Below are 23,718 nucleotides of genomic sequence, written 5' to 3'. Positions count from 1 at the left end.
ATCGTTTCAATTACAGTCGAGCCAAAAGTGACGGAAACTTCCGTTGGAACGAAATCGACGACTTCGATCGAATCGATTCTTAACATTGAACGAAATAGTGGTTTCCAAATGCAACATCGATCGAGTTCCATATCGCACGGGTCGTTGAACACGTTCTTTCCGGTTCTGAATGCTAACTTCGTATGAAAAATGTTCCGTTGTAAAAATACGCGAGACAAGTATTCGTACGTTATATTTACTTGTCTCCAGACTCCATCGTTGGAGACATTTTATCGAAATGAGCGTAAGGACACATTCAACGTCCGAATTATTAATCGACGAAAATTACAAGTGTTCTTCAGAATGTAGCGACGTTTAAAAAATTGATCCATTTGTAGGACAGTGTTCTATAGACAAGAAATATTTTTCAAGGTAGGAAGTGCACAAAATTTTTAATTTGTAACCCGACTCTATTAATATTCTTTATACAGTGTCAATTATGTAATTTCTGTAACTCTTTCATCGCAAAATAGAATATTAAGTGTATAAAAGAAGAAAAAAACTTCTTCTGTGAAGTGCAAAACACGATGTTCGAAACGACGAATTGTTTCGACAAAAAAAATTACTAGTACACGATACAGAGAGTTCCGAAATCGGAAAGAACTTGTCACACGACCGAATACGGAGCAATTTTCGTCGTTTTTCCTCGTCCAGCGCCTCCACTCGCAAGTTTTATCTAAAAAGAAGAAGCTTCGTGCCCGCAAAACTAATCTCGTCGTAATTACAAGGCGGAAAGACGTTCATTTCTACGTAATTTCGAACAGAGATAAAATGTGTCCTCTCTCGAGACAGAAGATCCATTCAATCTGTGAAAAATCACCTTTCCCTTCCCTTTCATTTCCTTTCCATCGCTTCGAATTCTCTCACTACTTTCCTTTATCTCGAAAAGTATCGTTTCGAACGATAGAACTCGTCGGACTTTTATCATTTAATTACAGAACGCGGAAGAACGCAAAAGAACGATAAGAATCCATTGGTTGAAAGTATAATAATTTCACGACCTTGTTCTCCGTTGGTGTTTCGTTGGAAAGTTTAGACGCTCCATCAGAAACGCGCCCTATTTGTCCAGAGGACGGTTTTCGAAACTCGAGAGCAAAACTCTGCATCGAAACGATTCGGTTTGCCCAGTGAGAATAAATCAGAAGATATTACGTTCAGGTAGGTCAAACAAACCTTCACTTTCTCCGCTGAGATTCCAAAACAAAAGCAATCGAACGTGAACGAAAAACCAGTTTACGAACTACGTCTTACGCGCGAGACCCGTAACTGGGACTCCTCGATAAGCGGAACACACCGAGACAACGATGCACGAAATATATACGAGCAACGAATTCGTTGGAAAAGAAATCGAAAAAATTGAACGCGAATTACCCTACTTGGACCTTGAGAGAACTCCTTGTCGAGGATTCGTCGCTCCTCGTGTTAAGATATCGTTCAATCCAGTCCTATGTGGAGATCAACGATATCGTCGAAGCTGCTGATCACGATGATGTACCCGGATCTCGGAATCGTAAGCACTCGATTCATCGGATCGTCCGAATCACGTTCGTTCCACGACTATTCACCAACCACCAGAAAAGCTTTTTCTCTGTCAACGTTCTCGTTTTCATATATATATTTTTTTTCTTTTCATCGTTTGTTAATCGCGCATCATTGTCCAGTCTCGATTGGTCGTCAATGATGTTAAAAGCAACAGTTACCTTTACGATTTTTCGTAAATTACGATCCTTCACCCAATTTATCGATACTCGAACGTTTTAATATTTCTACTACCGGTCACGATTTAGAATGAATTCTGATCTATCTTTCGTGGATGACCTTCGGACAATGGAGGAAGTAATAATAGTTTTTAACCGATTGCTGTTACACGCTGTCGTGATATCGTTTGTACTTGAATCGATCTGAATATCATTTAACTCGTTTCTAGTCGAACGGAGGAAGACTCGTCGGAGATTATCGAGATACTGGTAACAGGGTAAAGGCCAAGCACTTCGGTCGAAAAATGATCGAGGAAAATATGATTGAAAGCCGCTAAAAGCCGAACAACGTGTATCCGGTTCTTCCTAAAAGCTCGAGGAAAGCTCAATCTACGCTACGGATGAAGGAAAGGTTGAGAAAAGCGATCACGCGATACAAAGATTGTCTGTACTCTTACGCGTCGCAATCCTGTGCCATTTAGCAACGTTAAGGGATTCACGATTAAACTTTGATTCGTCAAAATATTTCCTGAAGCTGCAGTATCGAGGTCATCGAGCTCAAACGTCTTCGAGTTGGTCCTCGAACGTCGACCGAAGATATTCTTCAGCGGATCCTACACGAATTGCAACGACTTCAAAATTGCAAATTACTAATTCCTGAACGACAGAAATCATTCCAGTCTCTTTCGAGCCATTACATACAGCTTCGTCGACAAAAAAAAAAAAAAAAAAAATATATAAATGGGTAAATTGCAAATCGTGTGTTTTGTTACGTGCATGCTGATTAAATTGTTTTAGTGTTAGCGATACGGTATGTACGTTCATTCTTGTCGCGTTGCGTAACGTTGTACGGTTGTTACTGTACGAATTCGATTTAATTTACAACAACGATGTCAACAACGTCGCCGGTTACGTCTACGTAACTAAGTACCGTTTAAATTTAAAAGCCGTAAATTGTTGAACTAGAATAGAAGCATAGAGATTGTTACAGTCATTAATGGTAAGATAGAGAAAACTTATTCGGACGCTGTAAGCTGAGTTTGTGGTGCGCTCTGAACTCTTACCTCCAAAGGTGTTCTAGAGGTAGTTTTCGGGGCTGGTATTTTCGTGTTCGTATTCTTCTGAAATGACAGCCACGGTTAGTATGTACAGAAATACTTTGGTTAACATTTTATCGACCGATGTCGTTCTATGAACATTTGCGTTGAACGTTAATCGCGTAATTACGTTCATTTTCACGTTTGAAATTGCTCTTGGATACAGTAGAGTTTCCCGAGTCCAAATACTCCAATATGATTATTTAACACAATATAAATATCAAAACAATAGAATTCGTAAATTATCAATTCTCTTCGTTTCTAAATCGAACGAATGTAATTTAAGACAAGTGATTATTCTATTATTTGAACAACTTGTACGTCTCTCTAATAGGTCAAACACGAGAGACTCTACTGTACGTCGATAAATATAAACTGACAACGTACGAATGAAAATTTAAAAAAAAAAAGAACCTATAGCAATGGAAACAAATGTATCTACGCCAGTCGTTAATATGTTAATTCTACTGCGCGACGAAACTGATCCCAAGAATAAAATAATTGAAAAATCAACGATTGCTCAACATATAAAACGGTTATTTTAGAAATTTATACAGAGTGGTCCACCGAGAAGAAAACTCGAAAATATCTTCCGTTGTCAGAATTGTGTCACAAGAGTACAGAAAAGTAACGAACTATTTTCTCGAAAACGAAGCCTGGTATGAAAAATTATTATTCCACATTTTATATTTACTTTTACATAAAGAACCTTCCCGGTCGAAGCTCGAGTTTTCCTTCGTCCCGTGTAATACAAACGTACACTAATAAAAACTAAAAATCTGAAAAATTCAATTTAACGTTACCACCTGTCCCACACGCGTGTAATTAATTCAACGATAAAACCGTCGTAGATTCGTGGGACACGCTGTATAAATTTCCCCAACACTCGTACCATCGATCATATATTTCAATTTGAATTTTTCAATTGTCGAAAACTCACCAATTGAGTTAATCTCGCTTTAAAATCGGGTGGATAATTATCGCTTTCCTCGGTGTCCGTTGTTCCCTTGCCAGCCCTATTTTTCTCGAAGGTCTTGTTACCCCTTCTAAAACCCTTCGCAGTCGTACCGGTGATCGTTGTACTTTCTTCCGTGCTGGTCTGTGGTTTCTTCGAGCCTCTCCTCGTGGTAGTCGAGGAACTTTCTACGGTCGTTACAGTTTCGGTGCTGGTCGATTGCTCGTTGGATGGGATCACTTCGTTAGTTTGATCTCTGGGAGCGGAGATCACCGTTTTAGGAGGAGGTTCCGAATTGTTCGAGTAATTGGGCCGCCTTCTGAGCGCCCAGCCCGTATTTCCATGCGATTGCGTATCGTTGTACACCGGAACGGGTTTCTTCGTGGATGGATACGGTGACAATTCGGGTAGAAGCTTACGACCTCTGAACCCTAATCCATAATTAAAGAAATCCTCTTTCCCTTCCGTTCTACCTTGATTCCCCCCTCTGCTTCTTCCTCTGTTTCGTCCAGGTCCTTCGGTGGTAGCCACGGATGGTCTCGTTGTCGTTGTTAACGTTCTTGAACTCATGGTGGTTGTGGTCGCAGCTACAGGTCTTGAGGTAGTGCTCGTGACTTCCGGTTCGGTGGAAGACGATACAACGTCATTGGGTGTTGTTGTGTCCGGTGCGGCAGTTGTAGTGACATCTGTTAGAAAATTAGGAATAATTAAATTTACGTTTGGCAGTTTCTCGATTCTTCAGGGCAAATTATTTTCTTTTGTGCAAATGAACTTTTCAATATTTACCTATATCTATTCGAACTTGCGAGAGAGGTTGTATTCTATCATTGGAAAATTTGTTTGGAATTTTAATGGTTTCGTATTGTAAAATTTCACATAATTTCGTACCAGTATTCCCGAAGAGGTTCAAACTTTTTCATAAACGATATTAATCGGTGAATTCTGAACGAAATTCTTTAATTTTGAAACAATTCAAATCAATGAACTTTCTTTGTATAATCAAAGAAAATTAAACGGTCGCTCAGTGTCAAGAGAAAATTACTTTTCCACCTAACAAAGCTAAACGAACACGATCAATACACAAAATTGGGAGTCCACTAATTGTAAGATTCAAACTTGGAGACCTTGTCCAATTGACTTTGATCCAACTTCAATAACACGTGACAACCTACAAACTCGATTATCCACGAATGTCACTGACGATTTCAAACACGCGTACAAAATCTTCTATAATACTTACCAAAAGCAGAAGACGTTGTAGAGTCCAGTCTCGATCTATTTCTAGACCTTCCACGAGCATCCTGATCCTGTCCACGGTTCTCCACGTTTCTGGAGTTAGCTTCGGCGATCCTAGCCCTCCTTTCGGGAGAATTCCTATCCCCTGATGCCGATTTGCGTTTGGCATCTCGTTCGAAACCGTTCGAAGTCTGCTTAACGTTGCCATCCAAATTTCTACCCCTCGATCTGGACCGTGATTCGTTCACAGAATTCTTCTTCGCGTCCAATCCTCTGGAACGATCTCTGGAAACGTTGTTCCTTCTGGAGCCAGTGATTTGCTCGTTGGCCTCGGTGGTCGTGTAATCGTTGAACTTGGACGATCCTCTACGGGAACCGCTTCTGGTAGCCTCGGAATCGTTCGATCGTCCACGACTCTTGGACCTCTCGGATCCTGTTCTCGAGTTAACTCTGGGCAACTCCTTGGTATCCGATCTTCTGTTGATCTCCGTCGGTGACTGCCTCTGAGGAGACACCGTGTAACCCACGGTTACATCCACTATTGGATTCTCCGTACCTTCGACCGCCAAGGGAATATCGACTCTGATGCTCTCCGATTCCGATAAAAGGGCATCCTGACCCCTACGATTGATAGCATTGTTCTCTCTATTGTTCACTTTCGATCTACCCGATCTGGTGTTACGTTCGATTTTCTCCGTCGTCGATCTACCCCTACCATCGATTCTTTTGAACGGAACGGTGGTCTCCTCGACACCTGGGTTTTTCTTGTTACTGTATCGTCTGGCAGGTGGTAACTGTGTCCTGAGATCTTTCGGTGTGTACGGGATTTGAATCTTCCTACCGGTTCTGGACCTCGAGAAGTCCGTGGTCGCTGTAAAAACGGACGGTCCTCTGTTGTCCAATTTCTCGGTTACGTCCGAATTCGTGTATCGTCTAGAGAACGTTCTCCTTTGCTCGTCGTCTTTTGATTTTTTGTTTCCCTCGTTGTTCTCCGGAGAGTATCTCTTGCCGTTTCTCCTGCCACTCGTCGCCTCTGGTTTCTTAATTTCCTCTTCATCTTTCACTGGAAAGATTCTTCTCGAATTATTAGCAGTATCGTTCACTCCTGGGAAACTTCTCTCGATCGTTTTCGTTGTTTTGACGCTCGAACGTTTCGTCGATTCGAATTTTGGCTCCGAGTCGACGCTAGAATTTGCTGCTTCGTTGTGACTTTCGATGTACCTTTTCGATTGCGATGATGATCTGTCTCGAGTCGACCTGGATCTCGAGTGCGACAAGGTCGACGCGGTTATCGGCTCTTCCAGAGATTTAGAATTAAACCTCTGACTCCCACGATCTCTAGCATTGTGGGTGTTGGGATCGTCGATCTAAAATTAAAGCAAATCACAAACGTGAGATCGTTTCTACAGCTGATATCGCGTCACTGAATTATGAAAGATTTGCTCGTACGAAGTGAATTAATGTGCACGCGAGTGAACGAATAGCTAGGGTATATTTCATTTTAATGGTAACAGTTGTCGAGTGGGAATCGTTTTATTAATTTCAAACTTACGAAACACTTTTCAAAGAGAATCATCGAATGTCGGAAAATGTAAGTAGAACGATTCGCAATTTTTCGTTGCAAACGGGCACCAAAAAATGAAACGACACTTGTACACGCCGCTTTCACAACGAGAATGTTCAGAACGATTTGTTCTCCGTTGCACGATCAATTTATAAAAAGTTCTTCTTACGAAACTGCGAACGTCAAGCACTAACGCGACTGTATAGCGTCCTTTCTTGAAACAAGAATATTTGTTGTGACCACAGGCAGTCTGTTTTTACGTATTAATTACACGATTCAATTACTTCCAAACATTTTGTACATTCAAGGTAAGCCAGATGTTAAATGCATTCACCTCGTTCAAGAAAATATCGCACACATGCTCTGTTGCTTCACAACGGAGTGTTTTGCATTGTAACAAATACTCTTTCTTTACTCTCTTTCATTCTCTTTGCTCTCACAAAGGTGAAAAAGAAGTTGTGTTTGAAACTGTTAAAGTTACAAGAAATTCATAACTGCGATAGAAGAAAATATATTTCATAGAAAAAAGTATGAAACTACAACGAAGAAAATAATAGAATTTATCAAATGTCCAATCTGTATAAAATAATTTTCCCGTTGACACGTTCAGGTTACTTAAACACAGTGTAATGAAGTAGCACCGATACGTTATGCCAATTTAGTTGCATAAATTACACATTCGAACAATGACTATTATGGTTATATATGAACCGAAACCAGTAGCTGTATACGTGTAAACTGCCACTTTAAATAAATTAACTCTACGAAAAAGGATTCATTCAGAACGGTTTACTTTCGACTGTAATCTAATATTCAAATTTATTCAAATATATGCACTATATGATTTATACATTTGTTCAAATTTCTTAGTAAACTTCGCAAAGCAACGAACGCATTACTAAACGTTCTATTTGGATCTTCCATCGTTAACCTAGATCAATTTACTCCACCGTTAATTGCTTAATAATTATCACAAAGGCAAACAGGAAATAATAAATCTCAGATTAAACGGTTCGTGTAAATTTACATTCGTCCGTTTATGTTAATCTGTCATAGTTAAATACTTTAACACACGTAGCTATTTAACGTTTCATAATAGTATAACAGTGATTTGCATTCGAGAAGTGTTGCCACGAATTCGATGAAATGACTCGATATGGATACGTTCCATGAAAAATTGTTGCAACGAAAGAATTTATAAACAATTTTATTTGAATTTATAAAATATGCAATTATAAATTATAATAAGTCGTTGAGTAACGTTCCGTTAAGATATTTATCATCTGTTTATATGTCTCTGGAATTTACATCGTTAAATTTCTTGCAATATCTATCTACATTGATCTAATCATTCGTTTACGAATTTTTTAACAAACATCACGAGGACACGATGGAGGTACAAATAAAAGTAATAAATTCGTTGATAAATGTTTAATTCGTAGTCCCGTTCAACCGCCTTTATTTAAATGAAATTTTACCTAGATCTCGTATACTGGGTTAATCAATGCAAGCAGCACAACTTAAGATGCATCTGCACTCAACGACTCTTCTCGTTACCTACTTTCATAACGCGACGAGTCTTAGGGTAAACTGACTTGCGTCAGCATTTCTAACGCACGAGTGGCGTCAATAGACTTCTTTCGCAAGGTGCTTAATGAAGACACCCAACGTCATCCTTCGAGATACACCTGCGACTTTACACGTGAGGTACGATGAAGGCATTGATCGGATGCAATTAGAGTAAGAAGTTCGTGCCACGCGAGGAAAGTCCTGTCACGTAACAACGTTAAGGAAACACTTGCACTCCAAACGATCGATGTTACGGAATTAAGATCTCTAATGCCCTAATTACAATGCCGATCGAAGAGAACGAGAAAACGAGCACACTTATCGCTCCCTGTCCGGCATAATTGCTTACCGGAAGTGTGGTTTACACGTAACGAGCAAGGAGCATCCACTTTCCTCGAATTGGTATTGATAAGAGACACAAGGGAAATAAAACGATAAACGTTCTGATGGATCGTTACCGTACCAGGAAGAGATCGGACGAACGGATTTCGTGGACAGAGTGAAAGCATCGCATTCGTTGGTTGAAAAGGAAAAGAATTCATTGATCTCGTTTTTCATTCATTTTAGTGCTCGTTGAAAGAATTCTCTAGTAGTTTCGAATGAAAAAATCGATCCTTTTGTTGCATTAGGTTAAAGTTTACGGTTTCAAACGCGAACGAATGAAAAATTTCAACGCAGAATTTGTGTATTCACAAAAATACAAAGTGTAATTTTACGTTAGACTTTACGAGTGTAACGTAAAAATTTGAAGAATCGAAAATAATCTTTAATTCGATTCATTTAACGTCGATCGATCCTTTTGAATTTATCGGTTTAGTTAAATCTGTTTATTCAATGTTTCGACTCGTTTCTTTGGCTCTTAAGGTATTTGCTTGGTTTAATTTCTCTATTCGTTGCAAATAATATAAAACGTAACATTCTTTTTAAATTCTACGGAAAACCTCTCCATAGAAAGACCAAATATGAATTAATATTGTGAGGATTTTTTGGGTACGAGCCTTTCATTTCGTCGCACGTTTAGAACGGCCTTATTATACGTATTTGGTCATACTAAATTACCTCATACCTATCGCGACTGCTACGAAGCATATTGAAACTCGAGCTTTTTTTACAGATGCAAATTGAAAGACTTTTCATTCGATGTCGTTGTGTGCCATTCGATTGTCAAAATTGTGACAAGGCTGAACATCATTGATTAATCGTGTACTTGTTACACCTTACGAAACCGTGAAAGAATACTAATTAGACCATTATTTGTGGGAGTTGCTATTAGCGCGAATACGAGTAACAAGGCTCGATCTATTGATCTATCGATCGGTTATCGTGAATGATAGTTAATAAACCCAACAACGTTCCATCGTTAAAACAGGCAACCGATACTCATCTTCAATTATGGTTCTTCCGTGTCCGTTGACAATAAACGACGTTAAAACAGATTCACGATTTCGCTGACGAGCTCATCGATAAGTGCATCGAATCACGAATCGATCGATTGACTAATTCGTCGAGGAAAAAGGAATTCGGTGACCCATTATTTTTCAAAAATTTATTAACGTTGCTCAATCAACTTGGACTCTCAACGAAGAAATAACTCTACTTTCCTGTCACCGTAACAAAAACGAGAAAAACGTAGGTACACACGTATATAGTACTTACGTCTTTACGAAGAAATGAGAAATTTCTCTGATTTCACTTGTGTCGCTTTATTTCTACGCTTTACGTGCATGCATATGTTTTATTTTCGGTTTATTATTAACGTTCGATGATTCACAATTTTAATTCTGCAGTAATCACGTTTCTCGTATACTTCTACGATACATCTGAGGTATCGATTATTATCGATTATTATCGATAAATATTTCCGATAAGTAATGATACGCTTTGTCAACAATAGGAGAATGTTCTGAAAACGTTTTGAATGAAAGTTGTCTATTGTTTTAAAAGCGAACGAGAACGGAAAATGAAAGTAATTAACTGACGGTGAATTAATTCAAGATAGTACCCTAACGACGTAAGAGAAAGGATTGAATAAGCGAATTATAATACAAATGAGTATAATAATTCGTTCGGAGATCTTTATACTTTGTAATTGAGGAAAAATCAATTACTTTGGAGAGAAGGAGACTTTCGCAGAGTAAGATCTCGAGCGAGATTCGTTTACCGCTATTATTTTCTTTCCGAGTAGTTGAACATAATATTTCAGATAGTAACGGTCACTATAATTTTCGTTCGTGCTGCCGGTGTTACCAGGAACTTCGTCTAAAATACCATTACTTGAACTCTTTCGATTGCCGTAACAAAACGAGGCAACGTTTCGAAATTCTTATATTTACTTTAATAACAGAATTGTTTCACCTCTTTTCGTTCACTAAAAAAGAAATTGGAACAATTGTTGAACAATTAAAAAGTTTCAACTCTCGATGGTGTTTCTCAAACATTAATAATCACTGCACACAATGAATCTTACCTGTTACCATTGTATTTGAAAATTATTTTTATTTCTACGAAGCAAGCTTACATTTCAATTTCAAAGCACCTCAACGACATTATTCTCTCTTCGTTACAGTTTAAATAATTTATCGCTTTGTACGTGAGTCACGCTACAAACGTTGTTCGTTAAAAAAAACTTACTCGGTTGCTTTAATCACGTGGAACCTACTAGTATAATGTACTCTTATTGGAAATGAAACTATGCTATCATTATTGGAAGCAGTTGTGTAACTGACTGATAATACCGATACTGATCGGAGTAAAATATTTTACCATATATCAAATACGTGCCAAGAAAACCACTTACAAAATTATGATTTAATTTCCGTGTACGAAATCCAATTAATTTTATTGCCTACAATACCAAGGTACCAGAAACAATTGTTTTTATACGGTTTTTGTAATTTCCCATTTCGTTACAAATAACGAAACAAATTAAAATCAATGGACAAATATCTTAAAGAATACGATTGTGTATGATTATGAGGAACGTAATACAATCGTTAGATGATCTGTATCATCTGATGTATTGTGTGTATATATATAAGTATTTTTATATATATAATTTTATCTTTTATTTTATTCTGAATATATTAACATCCAAAGTGACAAAATCCATACCTAAAATATGTATACACGTTTATCGACTTCGCGAACTTTATGTACAGTACGCGCGCAACAAGATTGCATTTGGAGTTTCAACCGAAACTTATTCGTTCGTACGAGACAAATGTACAGTTTGTTCCACAAGAATGTACATATAAAACACCCAATACACTCTTACTTAACAACCACTCCAATATCCTTCGTTAATAATTATAGCTTGGTATCGTCTCAGCGCGGTTTTAACTCGGAAAACCCTGTTTTCTCTGACGATCGAATTTGAAAGAATTTTAACCAACACGTACTCAAGAAGACTATACCCTACGTCGCTCGAAAGTTGGAACTCGAAAGAAAAGGAGGTATGGTTGATTGTAGCGAAATAAATAAGCCTACCAATCCAAATACAATCATAGAATGAGTCATGTCTATTAATACCTACGTAATCGTGTTTCAGAGAAAGCAAATGGAACGGCGTACAGTACATGTTTAAATTATCACAATCCCCCCCTCCGTCTAGTACCAAACTTTCGAAGATAACGTCGACACGCTCACCGTGGAGCGTACTGTACACATATTCATAGAGAGTCCCTGTAACGAACAGGACGCCGTAACCCTAGATGCGATCTTCTCTCGCGCGTACTGTACAGTTTACGCGCAGGTGAAGGTGCTCCAAACGCGCACACCGCTTTCCCAATGGAACGACACAACGGTGAACGCAAGTTCTTCCGTTTCTCGGCTCTTTACGCGAACGTGTACACCGAGAAGGTCAGAAGGGCCGTATTTACCCGAGAATTGTTTAAATTGAACCAAGTCTCCGGTCTCCCCGGTTGTGCCTTGGCGTTCCAGTTTCGTTTATCCTTATCTACCTCGGACACACGTAGAATCGACGCTGAAAGTAAAAGTCGGTGTTTCACGTCACGTTACCTAGTCAAGCATGCAGTCGGAGCCGAGCAGCCTTAAACACGCCTCGACGAACCGAGCGTGGCCAACTACTGTAAATAGGACTGCAAAATAACGTCCCCGTGGTGTTTCCCAAGAACGAGCGGCTCGTTTTTTGCCCGATTTTTGCCCCGATGATTTCGGATCTGGTGGAACGAATCGAAAGCGTCGCGTTCGATACCCGCGAGCTATTTTTCCGCGCCGTGGACCACTCGCGAGGAAGACGCGCGCGGAGAACAGAGAGAGGGCTCTCTTGAATAACGTCGTTCGACCGTAGAACACTTTTTTCTTCATCGAGAATAGTTTACCAACGGAAAGATGCGTCCCGATAGCGACGATCGCGCTTTCGCGAGACGTGTTAGGTTGTTCGATAAGTTTCGTCGTTCGATAAACCTTATCGAACAGCGCTACATTTGAACAGTACTGTTCGATAAATTTGATCGAACGACAAAACTTGCTAAACAACTTATTACTTTGTAACGTGTACCGGATAGATCCTATTCACGCTTCATTGGTACCGTTTTGATTGGAGCAGTTTCACTTGGTCGAGGGATCTACGAATCTATGATTACTATGAAACCTTTCGACCGAAGTAACAACTGGAGAGATCGTCTACTCGAGGAAAATTTATAAAAATTCACGTTTGCGGTAACCTCGTCGAGCATCGCTTTCGTTGGAGTATCTTTTTCTGTCTTCTTCGGTGAAATATACGGAAAATTTACAACGCGATGATACAAATATTCTAAATATATATTGTGTAAGAGAGAGACACTTTTTTTTTATATTCGGAGAAAAGGAATTTATAGGGTAAAAGAATATACTGAGCGTCAGATTTTAATATACACTTTCGAATTACTCGAAATCTATCCGCTGTGTGATAAATTATTTGGACAGAAATGGTTTCGAAAGGAACGTTACTATAATTACTATACATAATGTCACTGTAACATTTATTGGTTTTTTTGTACATAGACGTACAGAGATCATACGGTGATATAGGTTTTCTTAAACCGAATCGTATAATTTTTAATACGTCGATGAACATGGTTCGTTATTTTTTTATAAAAGTGAATATTAGAGAAAAATCATTTGCTAATGGAGATTCATCGTAGTCAATATTGCCGTATGTCGTTTCAGAGTAGTATGAATCCGTGCTACGACCATTTTGCAATATTGAGATTAAATTATCTTCCAAAGATACATTAATTTCAATATTGCAGCGTTGTATTAGGACTGACAGTGGAAAAGATTAATCAAAGTCAATATCGCCTTATGTCGTTTCACAGTGGTGAGAATCCGTACTACTACCACTTTGCAATATTGAGATTAAATTATCTTCCGAAGTAACGATTTTTCGACATAAATAGGTTAATACTCTTTTGTAGGAGATTACAAGTTACATTCATTGGGGTATTAAAGATGATACGATTCCATATAAAAAAACCTATGTCACGTTTGATCTCTATTCGTCCATGTATAGAAAAACTAATTGCAGTAGATAATATTTAAAGGAGAAAACTTGGGTAAATTAATAAAAAACTTAAATTCCATTTACGATTTCTTTAATATTACCAACGAGGTCTGAAAAACACGGTCGAAAGCGTTGTAATAAAAGTCAAGTTTACTGAGACTACTGCAAATATGAATTTTTGTAAGATTCGATTAAAATATGATGTAAGTTGTACCTATTCCTTGATTTTTTGTTAGATGTAAGAATTGTATCGCGTAAATATTGTCCACAGAGTATACAGAAAGTCGGTTTAATATATTTTCGTTAAATTAATGTCTGGGCATAGTTGTAACGGACACTGTGTTTAATGATCAGGTATCCGTCTGTTTCACACGTTTCTTTTCGATAATATACCAGATAGCTCTTACAAAAAACATTTTATGTAACCTACAGAAAGATAGGAAACCGTCATACAATCTGTCACAAATGTCTATTATAAGGAGAAAGAACGATCGATGCTGGAAGAAATTGCGTAAAATTCATATTCCACTTACTCATGGTACCGCATTCTGCTTAACCTGAGACTAATTTTTCTTTCTCCCTAGAACACATACACCTACAAATATTTCTTTACCAGTTATTTCGACAAAATTTCTATTAAAGTCGTTTACAAGGATACATCATAAATATTACAATGTTTCGTACCAGTCGTATAAGTTCTCGATTTATTTCTATTTCTCGTACTGTGTTAAATGAGCTGATGTGCACCTGTGCATAATTTAATTATGCTCATATATTATTGTATTGCTGTAAAGATTAAGCTTGTGTCGTATGCTTACCAACAGATACGTAGAAGTTTCGCAACAACAATAATAATTATATTACAAATACTGTAAGTAACAATTATATTACAAAGGAAACATGTTCTGAATCTGAAGTATATTAATCGCGCTCGATTAGTCTATGTCCCAAAAGTTTGCACATATCGGACCATTGCACCGAAATGAAACAAGTTGCACAAGTTTGGCGAAGCCGTGGTTTCAGCTGAAAAATCACAAAGCGCGTAGGACAATTATCGTTCTGAATAATACAAAGACATTAGCATTGCTTCCTACGTCGCAATTACGTCCGCGCTAGATTACGAAATCTAGACACTTTTCTTTATTTGGCTCCACTTAGTCACAACGCAGCGAATCGAATCTGCATAACTGCAAGCGTGCTCGCTCGCGAAAAAGTGCATCTGGTGAGAGGTTAACTCAATACCTACCAACGTGATTGTTATCGGAACCATCTGCTCGTTGAAAAATTATGACACCCGCTGGTGTGCAGTCGTGTTGCGTTCACCTCGATCCCGAAACAGAGAACTTTATTCGATCCACAAGGTCGAGATATTGCAAAATTTCCACCGATCGTCTCACATTTTTGCCACCAATTTTTCTTACAACGAACCAATCAAGTGCCTTGACATTTCGTACGTAGCGCACACTTAACGAAAAAAAAAAAAAGAAACTTTGACCGTGTGAAACAGATCGAAAGTAACTCGCCTATTTAAATACTCCGCGAAACGAACGTAACCGATTATAACATTTACTTCTTTCCCAACATTTTCAATTTTATCGCGATACTGCATAATTAACAAGACCAATTATTCCGACGAGAATTTTTCATTTTAATTTCGCTCGTTAATTGACTAGCCTGTTTCTATCAGATACGTAGATAACTATAGTTTTACCGATTACGAGATTGCAAACTGGAAAATTCGTGCGAGTAATTGACAATGAAGGATAGATTCAATTCTCTCTGTGAGTGATACGCGATATTATGAAAGAATCGTGTGAATCTGTAAGACATTTACCTCGTTGCAGTGGTAGGGGCTTAATTCCATTTCTACAGCAATAATTTGTATATTTGCGTTAAACGAGATATCGAAACTTCGAGCAAAAGGTAGAATTACTTTGGTAAATTTACCTTGTTAATTGCGACAAACAAGTATTGGCGATAAATTTCAATCGTAAAGAAATGTATATGTTGCAAGAATTTTAATCGATGCGTACAAATTTAGATCATCGCATAGGTACATTTCTCGGCCGTCCCCTGTAATGAGGTCCGTGAAGTTGTGAAACTTTTCACGTGGTCAGATCGTGGTTAAGTGAACGAGGAAACAAAAAAATTCGTACGTACCGTCGTGAAGTTTAATCTCAACGCATTCCTAGTTTGTCTTTACGAATGTACACGCGTGCATATACTTACGTGTTTTACGAAGGATGCAAGAACACGCGTTTGAGAAATTATCATTCGATTGCCCACCGTGTAACAGAGTTCAAGATAATAGCAATATTCCACAGCTGAGTTTGTTTTATAATCGATTATGAGTCTCTCGAACACATTTTCGCTCGATTAAACGAAACATTCTGTATACAACAAATCGCTCCAATCATCGTGACGGAGGAACACGTTCATGCGCTTAGTTATACTTTGTGAGAAACTCGCAAAATATTTTCCAAACACCGATTGAACTCAAAGTTGTAGCTCGTGGTATTAACGCTGATAAAATTTCAAAAATACCAAAAGTGTTAGCAGAGTACGCGATCGTGCCATTTACTGGGATAATTTCTTAAGTATTCATTATCAACTTGAACATTTCGCAACACCTGCTCAAGTAACGCAAAACGTGTTTCACCGTTACTTAAAATTACACTGATAATTTCGCTTCTCGATCTCTAATTTAAAAAAATCTACACTTAATTTCACGAACAAGGCATAAACGAATGCAATTCTCACCGAGGTATAATTTCAAGAAAATTAACAATATCATTTGTCTAATTTCGTTCGTAAACCAAGACTTGAAAAGATATACCAATAAAGGTATATAATGGCAAATAATAGGTATATTTGTCTTAATAGAAAATCTACGTAACTAGAAAATTATCTAATTTTCTGTCATTACTCGGTTCTCCCTCCTCGGAGAGGTGTTATTAAAGCGCGAAAAGATTTCCTAATAAGTGGCAAATGCCTTCCTTTTCGGAATTAAAACCTCGATCAAATTGCCGTTCCCGTTTCTAACACGATACGCCACGATCAATTATTTTTCTACGTCGATAACGAGAGAAGTTCAATAGTCGGTAATCACGAACGGATCTTTTCGATCCGAATAGATGTACGCAACAATGAAGATCCTTGCAACATTGCTACCTCCTCTATGTAATTACAAATCGGCTGTTTATTTGCGTAACTGGAAGATACGAAATGGGATTCCTGCTGGTTGAGGGAATCTTCGATCGAACTCTTGCCAATTGGTAATTTCAAGCACATCTCCTATGATTAGGAACATGCAACACAATGTGTAACAGTTGTGCAACGCGAAATGGCAACCGTAATTGGCAGACGGTACAAATCACAATTTTAATATGCTAGAGAAAATTACACGACTCGTGTGTTTAACCCTTAACTCGTGAGATGTAATACTTTCTATCTTTCAACGAAGGGTGTTTTGCAATTGCTGGTTCTACGATCGAAAAAGAGGGCGATTCCTTGCACAAGACAAACTGGAAACGTAAGTCGAAGCAACGGTACAAAAGTCACTGGAGATTACTCGTTACGAGTCTTATTGCCAAGTCATGCGAACTCTGGAACAGTCTGATGGGATCCGACACATTCCGGTCAAGAAATATTGCTTCGAGACTAGTGAATATACTTAATGCACTTTTTTTGCGTAATGTATACGGCGAGAGAGCTAAAGAGAGAGCTGTATAAATGTGAAAAAATTCCAACCTTTTAAGAAAATGTTTGTATTTGTTTCGATTATTTTTAAATCGATTTAGAGATCGCCTGTATAAGAATTTTTAATCAGACAATCGAAGAGTTTGATACATCGTTCGCATCGAAGACAAGTGAAATTTCTTTGCGGTCAAAGAGAGAATCGAGGTTTTGGATAAGTGGGGATTCAGAACAGGTTAATTTGCTCGAGCTTCTCTGATTAACCACATAACATTTCATGTATTTCAATAAGAAAGGAAATGTGTGATTTTTACGAATTGTTTGGCTGCCAATAAATCGGTAAAACGACACACAGAGAAAGGAAAGATAAATTAATCATCCTGAAAGATTTAATACCTTTTAACGAAAATACAAAGCTCTGAACAATAAACGAAAATACGAGTAACAAATATATATTGCTTAAAACTTTTTAAATTTACCCGATACTGTAGGTAAACACACACGCAAAGTATTCCAAAGAAATATATTTTACATACTCTAAACAAATTTATGGAAAATAGTGATCAAAAAGAACTCTTACAGTTCAAGCTGCAATAATCCACGCATCGATGAAATGTTCAAAGTATCCACACTTGTCTACGTTAAATGTTCTCTTTCACGAGTCGCAGTAAGTGACAAGAAAGATCTACTCGTAACGTTTAAACTTCGATAATTGGATTATATAACGACCCCCTATGGTAGGTCTAAAGTGACGCAAGAAATACACTCCTACAATTGAAACTCCAATGGTCAATGTACCGATAAAAAGAAAGAATGTTTAAAGTATCTTCCTACGTAAATAATTTTCTGTCGTGGTCCCCTCGAGGTCGCGCCCCCCGCTTTGGAAAACACTGTACTAGAGATAGTCCTCTCGGCCGATACATTCACGTACTACCAATACAGCGGTGCAGTCGTGCGTAATACCGTCGCGAATTATTGAAAAAGCGTGTTACGCTGACAGCGGTGAGAGGCCGTTTTCGTTTCACCGAAGGTAGACCGCCTCGACGATGCCCGGCAAGCTCGTTCCCGGTATCCGGGCGCATTGTCCTTGGATTTCGACAGGATTCCTATTTCTATTTGCATCTGAATTTTCATCGGTGGATAAACTTTCGCTGTTTGACTTCCGACATCGGTGAATCCGCTCCTAGCATCGCCAATTAACAGCCTGCACCGAAATACGCAACCTCGACGTATCGACTTTAACGGTATCGACTTTGAATATACAAAAATGTCACATACCGATAGATTAGAATAATTCTATTTTAATATAAAAATCTTACACACCGATGGAACAATTAGAATAATTCTAATGTAATTTACTTGTGGAAAATTACGAAAACTCGAGATATTTATTAAACGTAACATTTTCGACACGTTGGTTCCCTTTGGTGAAAAATAATCTATAATCATACTTGTGAAACATCAAAAACGGAATATAAAACTCGATGAAAATTGTTTTTCATTTGAACACAATATATTGAAGACACACGATGAAATAACGATCGATTTAAGTTCCGAGTTAGTTCTTTCTAAACTGAAAGGGATTTTCTACTTGTCGATTTAAAAAAAAATGGATTCTATTTCTTCGCGTTCTGTCGAAACTTTAAGTGTTGAAAAATTCAACCGTAACGAAGATGGTGAAACAATCACGAAGAATCGTGTACAAAATTTGCGTTAAAATACGTGATAAAACAACGAGCAATTTAAATTCGGAAAAGTTTCTTCTTTTTAAGGGATCTCTTACTTAACCGTTTCGAAAAATGGATCCTCCTCTCTTCGAATTTTCTCCGAGTTCTTGGTGCTAAAAATTCAACGGTGGAGTAGTGTGAGCACGGAAGGTAAGACCGGATTCCTATTTCGGTTTGCATCTGAATATTGATCGATCGATCGGTGTAACTACTTTCGTCGCTTGACTTCCGACATCGGTGAATCCGCTTTCGGGATCACCGATTACCCGCGACTGCGAAATAACCATCCTCGCCAAACCGAAGAGAAACGATTATCACCGAGATCCCGTGGTCCCGATCCTATCGGCAACAAACGCCTGATTAACGGCTGTGAATTATTCATGGTGAATTATTCGAGGTTATTGGTGATTTTCCGCGTCGTTTGACTCCGTGATCCGCGGAATCGCGGCGATTTCATTAAAATCGACGTTTCCCGCTGCAACGAGAAGAGGATGGCCAACGTAGTTGCAGATCTTTGCTCGTAACGATTAATCGAGCGCCGGGACCCGAGGGCGACCTCGTTTTCTTTTATAGCGCGTAATTTGCATTCTTCGAAGCTTCCACGGGTGTTGTTGCCGTATTATGTAACAATTATTTTTCAGACTCGTGACCACGAGAGAAACGAAACGCCGTCCGATTTCTTTTCTTTTTCTTTTTCTTTTTCTTTTTTTTTTTATCGAACTGTCAACGAAAATAGAGAGTCGTGCACTCAAAGACCCGGTTGTTTCGTTACGGGTCAGGATTTCGTATCGCATAAATTAATATTCAATGGACAACGTCCAAATGTAATTTACGAGCGAAAAGATTTTTCTAACATCGTGAACATCGGATGCATTCCTTTTGTAGTTTTTTAGAGTAGTTTCCACGCAACATCGGGCAAAGTGCGGAAAGATTTACGTAATGCGTGACTTACGGGCTTTTGTCGCGGAAATTATTACGCATAGAAACGACAATAATTTTTTTTTTTTTTCTTATTGTACTTTACGTCTCGTTTGTGTTCTCTACGTGGCACATTCTGGTACCGACTTCATTTATTAACGAAGAGAATATGTAAGAATATTCACATTTTTCGATAGTTTGTTCAAAAATCAGTCGTGATTATTTGAAATAAACGCGTTTATTTTGCAGAATTGAGAATCTTTACGAAGAAAAATATCTTTCTATCGGTAGAAGTTTGAATTGAAATGGAATTCATCGAGAAAAGAATTTTACGATCTAGAGATCGTGTTTATTAAATGTTTAGGAACAAATTTATGTTCAAAGTATATTCATAACGTTACGTCACATCCAGGTTAAAAATCTTTTTTTCTTTTTAATTTATCACAATGATGTCGACATATTGCAATAGGGGATTAACCAATATACCTTCTCGACTTTTATCACAAAAATACTCTAAACAATGATTTTCTAAGTTTTATCGAATCGTTAAAGAATACAAAATTTTATACGATATTCCACGCTGTACACTCTGGTGTTACATTGGTGATCAAAAGCTGACCTGGAAACGGTCAAACACGCACCACATAAAAGGTCCCAGTGGGCGCCAAAGTGTAAAGAAAGGATTTCGTTGTTATCCTAATAGTTCCCGAGGAAAACAGTTCGAAACGCTCCAATACGAATGGAAACGTTACATAAAAGAAAATCGATGTCGCGAAACGTGTCTCCTAATTGGAGAAGTATTATTCCGGTGTAATTAAAGCTACTTTCTTCGAGTCATTACGATTCCTCGGATTTGAGATAAAATTTGCTTCATTGAAACATTTATTTTGCTACTAAGACCCATACACGTGCAACGATTACGGTACACCTGTATTCGGTTTCATCGTTCTATTTCGTCGAAAGCGGTGATCGAGTAAAAGCAAGAAAGAAACACGTGAAATGAATCTCACGTGATTTGTCATACGTTCCAAAATTGAACCTTCGATAAGTGGAACAACAATTTAGAGAAAATACAACCAAAAGTGAGAACAAGATGTCGCAACGAATTGAACGATATATCTTAAAAGGTATTGACCTAATAATAAGCTATTTGAGCGGTAGGTGGATTGCGTAAATGCATATGCCAAATTCCAGTTCTTTTATCCGTATCACTTCAACGAATGACAAACGGTTAATGCGTAGAAGCGACCTCAAAAAACTGGTTCGCGAAACCCAGGGTGTGGTCCTCGTTGGCCCTGTAAAACGATCCACGAGATCCTTTCACACGTGGTTCCTTTCCATCTGTGTTTCGTAAGAAACTTTTCGACAATTTCTACCATCCACCTCATCAATATGTATTATATATCCTGCACGCGTCGTTATTCTTTCTAAAATCGTCGCTCCTCGAACGACTTGCCTCTTTTTCTCGAACTTTACTACTTCCTTGTTTGTTGGTGCATTTTATAAAAGTATAATGTATGTTCTGCGTTGCATCAACTGCACGTAGCTGGTTATTAGTAACTACGGTCTAGTACTTTAGGCGGTGAGGTGGAACACGAGTGAAATATTATCAAGATACATTATAACTTTCGAAAACAATTACATCTGATCAATTTTGCGAATATCTTTCTTGAAATTTTATTTTAAAGTCTTAGTCCAATTAGTGTTCATTTCGGGATTCAGATTGTATTTGCTGCAGCTGAGGACAATGTCATTTATTTCTCATCTTGATATTTAAACTTGACTGATCGTTTCAATTCATTAAATTTTATTGTACTTGATTGTTCTGTTTAAGTGTCTATCGGTAATCACAAATAGTTGTACAAAATTTCTACAAACAGTGATACGTCTGTCATAGATTTCGCTATATTTAATTGCATTTCTTAATTTCTGCTTAACTTTATTAAAGACCGATATTTATTTTAGAAAAAGTTTCTTTCTCAACGAAAGCGTGAACGTCTTATACAACATAACATGGATATAGAAGATACCAGAGTTTCTTTCCAATGTTTCGTTTAAACTTTGCAGAAATCGATCAAACATTGCACATTACTTAGAGAATTTAAAGACATTGGAAAGGATTGTGTTTCGAGAGCTTAGTAGTTTCTCTTGCTAACGAATGAGGTAAAAAAACTTACGCAGGGACGAAAGAGAAATTGATGCAGATGAGATGTACTATTAAGTCGCAAGGTATTTAAGTATCGAGGTCTTTGAACTTCCGATGTCGCAATTCGTACACGGAGAGACCCGTTTGCCGCGATCAGCATCTAGATAGTCTATTTTTTCTCGACGATTACACTTTCTTCTCTAAATAATTCTCGGATAACATTCGATTCGATCGATCGACAGGAACGACGACAAATGCAAGTGATTTCTTGTCCTCGATATCGTTTCAAGGTTATAAGGTCGTAGGTCATTGAACTTGTCTCGATGTCGATATTACACGATCCAGAAACATATGCCACGTGGACGAAAAAACGGTGACCTTGAAATAACCTTGGAAGTAACTTCTTTTCCATCGAACAGTACAACTATTCTTTGTACTTGTTCGCATATTCGAGACCAGTGAGGCTTATGGAGGCTTAGTACTGAATATTTTAGAAGATTATTTGTATTAATTTTTATAGCTGAATATATAAATATTATATTTATAAGTGTATCAATTAGTTTATTATTTTTTGGGGGTTGTTATTATACCGTAATATTTAATTTAGTTTGTTTTTCATATAGGTTTAATTATTTGGGTTCGAGGAGTTTTACCTCGAATTCGTTATGATAAGTTAATAAGTGAGAAAGTAAAAGATTTATGAAATACTTTGATTCTATCGTTACACTTGAGGGTTATGGAAGATGTTCTCTATAAATGAAACACCTTATACATTTTCGATTCTACCATTATACTTGAGGGTTATAGAAGATGTTCTCTATAAATGGAGCAACCTGTACATTTTCGATTCTATCGTTACACTTGAGGATTATGGGAAATGTTCGCCATAAATAAAACACCCTGTACATTTTCGATTCTATCGTTACACTTGAGGGTTATGGAAGATGTTCTCTATAAATGAAACACCTTATACATTTTCGAGTCTATCGTTATACTTGAGGGTTATAGAAGATGTTCTCTGTAAATGGAACAACCTGTACATTTTCGATTCTATCGTTACACTTCGCAACGGTACTAAATGTGTCCTAGACTCGTCCAACTGGCAACGCTACGAGCACGCAATGTGCAATTGACTGTTACGACGATACGCATAAAAAATGTAGTCCAAAGTCCTCACGGGCAGTTATGTTGTCCTGCATTCGTCCCACTTTCTTACGTTGCGGGTTTTCTGAACCCGAACCGAGAATTTCTCGATCAATCCGACACCGTGATGTACGCGATCTTCGTCGTTTCGAAAAATCGACGAACAAGCGACGAGAGATTCGTTTCGTTCCGAGGAAAACACAGAACCGAGATCATCGAACGAGTTTTGCAGTTGATCGCGTACAATTTCGATCGAACGCGACCTTTAAGACGATTTCGAACCGCGAGACGACTTTCTACGAGGCCTCCAGGCAGGAAGGGAACCCTTTGTCAATTTTACTTCACGCACGATACACGAATCGCGAAGCCATCATCGCTACCGTTTATCTTCTTTCGGTACCACGATTTGCGTTACTCCGTAGCGAAGA

General features: G+C 38.0%; 1 protein-coding gene across 1 annotated transcript in view; it reads right to left on the bottom strand.

Annotated features, from left to right (window-relative positions):
• The window catches only part of LOC143151131 (uncharacterized), a 76,472-nt gene that overhangs the window by 22,136 nt on the left and 30,618 nt on the right, over positions 1-23,718 (bottom strand). Inside the window, exons 3-6 of the mRNA XM_076319972.1 lie at positions 5,029-6,391; positions 3,774-4,474; positions 2,801-2,857; positions 2,195-2,350 (exon numbers count right to left, since the gene is read on the bottom strand). Of these exons, the coding sequence (XP_076176087.1) occupies positions 2,195-2,350; positions 2,801-2,857; positions 3,774-4,474; positions 5,029-6,391 (2,277 nt within the window). The remainder of the gene's footprint in view (positions 1-2,194; positions 2,351-2,800; positions 2,858-3,773; positions 4,475-5,028; positions 6,392-23,718) is intronic.

Source organism: Ptiloglossa arizonensis, chromosome 9 (genome assembly GCF_051014685.1).
Source record: "Ptiloglossa arizonensis isolate GNS036 chromosome 9, iyPtiAriz1_principal, whole genome shotgun sequence".
NCBI lineage: Eukaryota > Metazoa > Arthropoda > Insecta > Hymenoptera > Colletidae > Ptiloglossa > Ptiloglossa arizonensis.
This window is presented reverse-complemented; position numbering and strand designations above follow the sequence as displayed.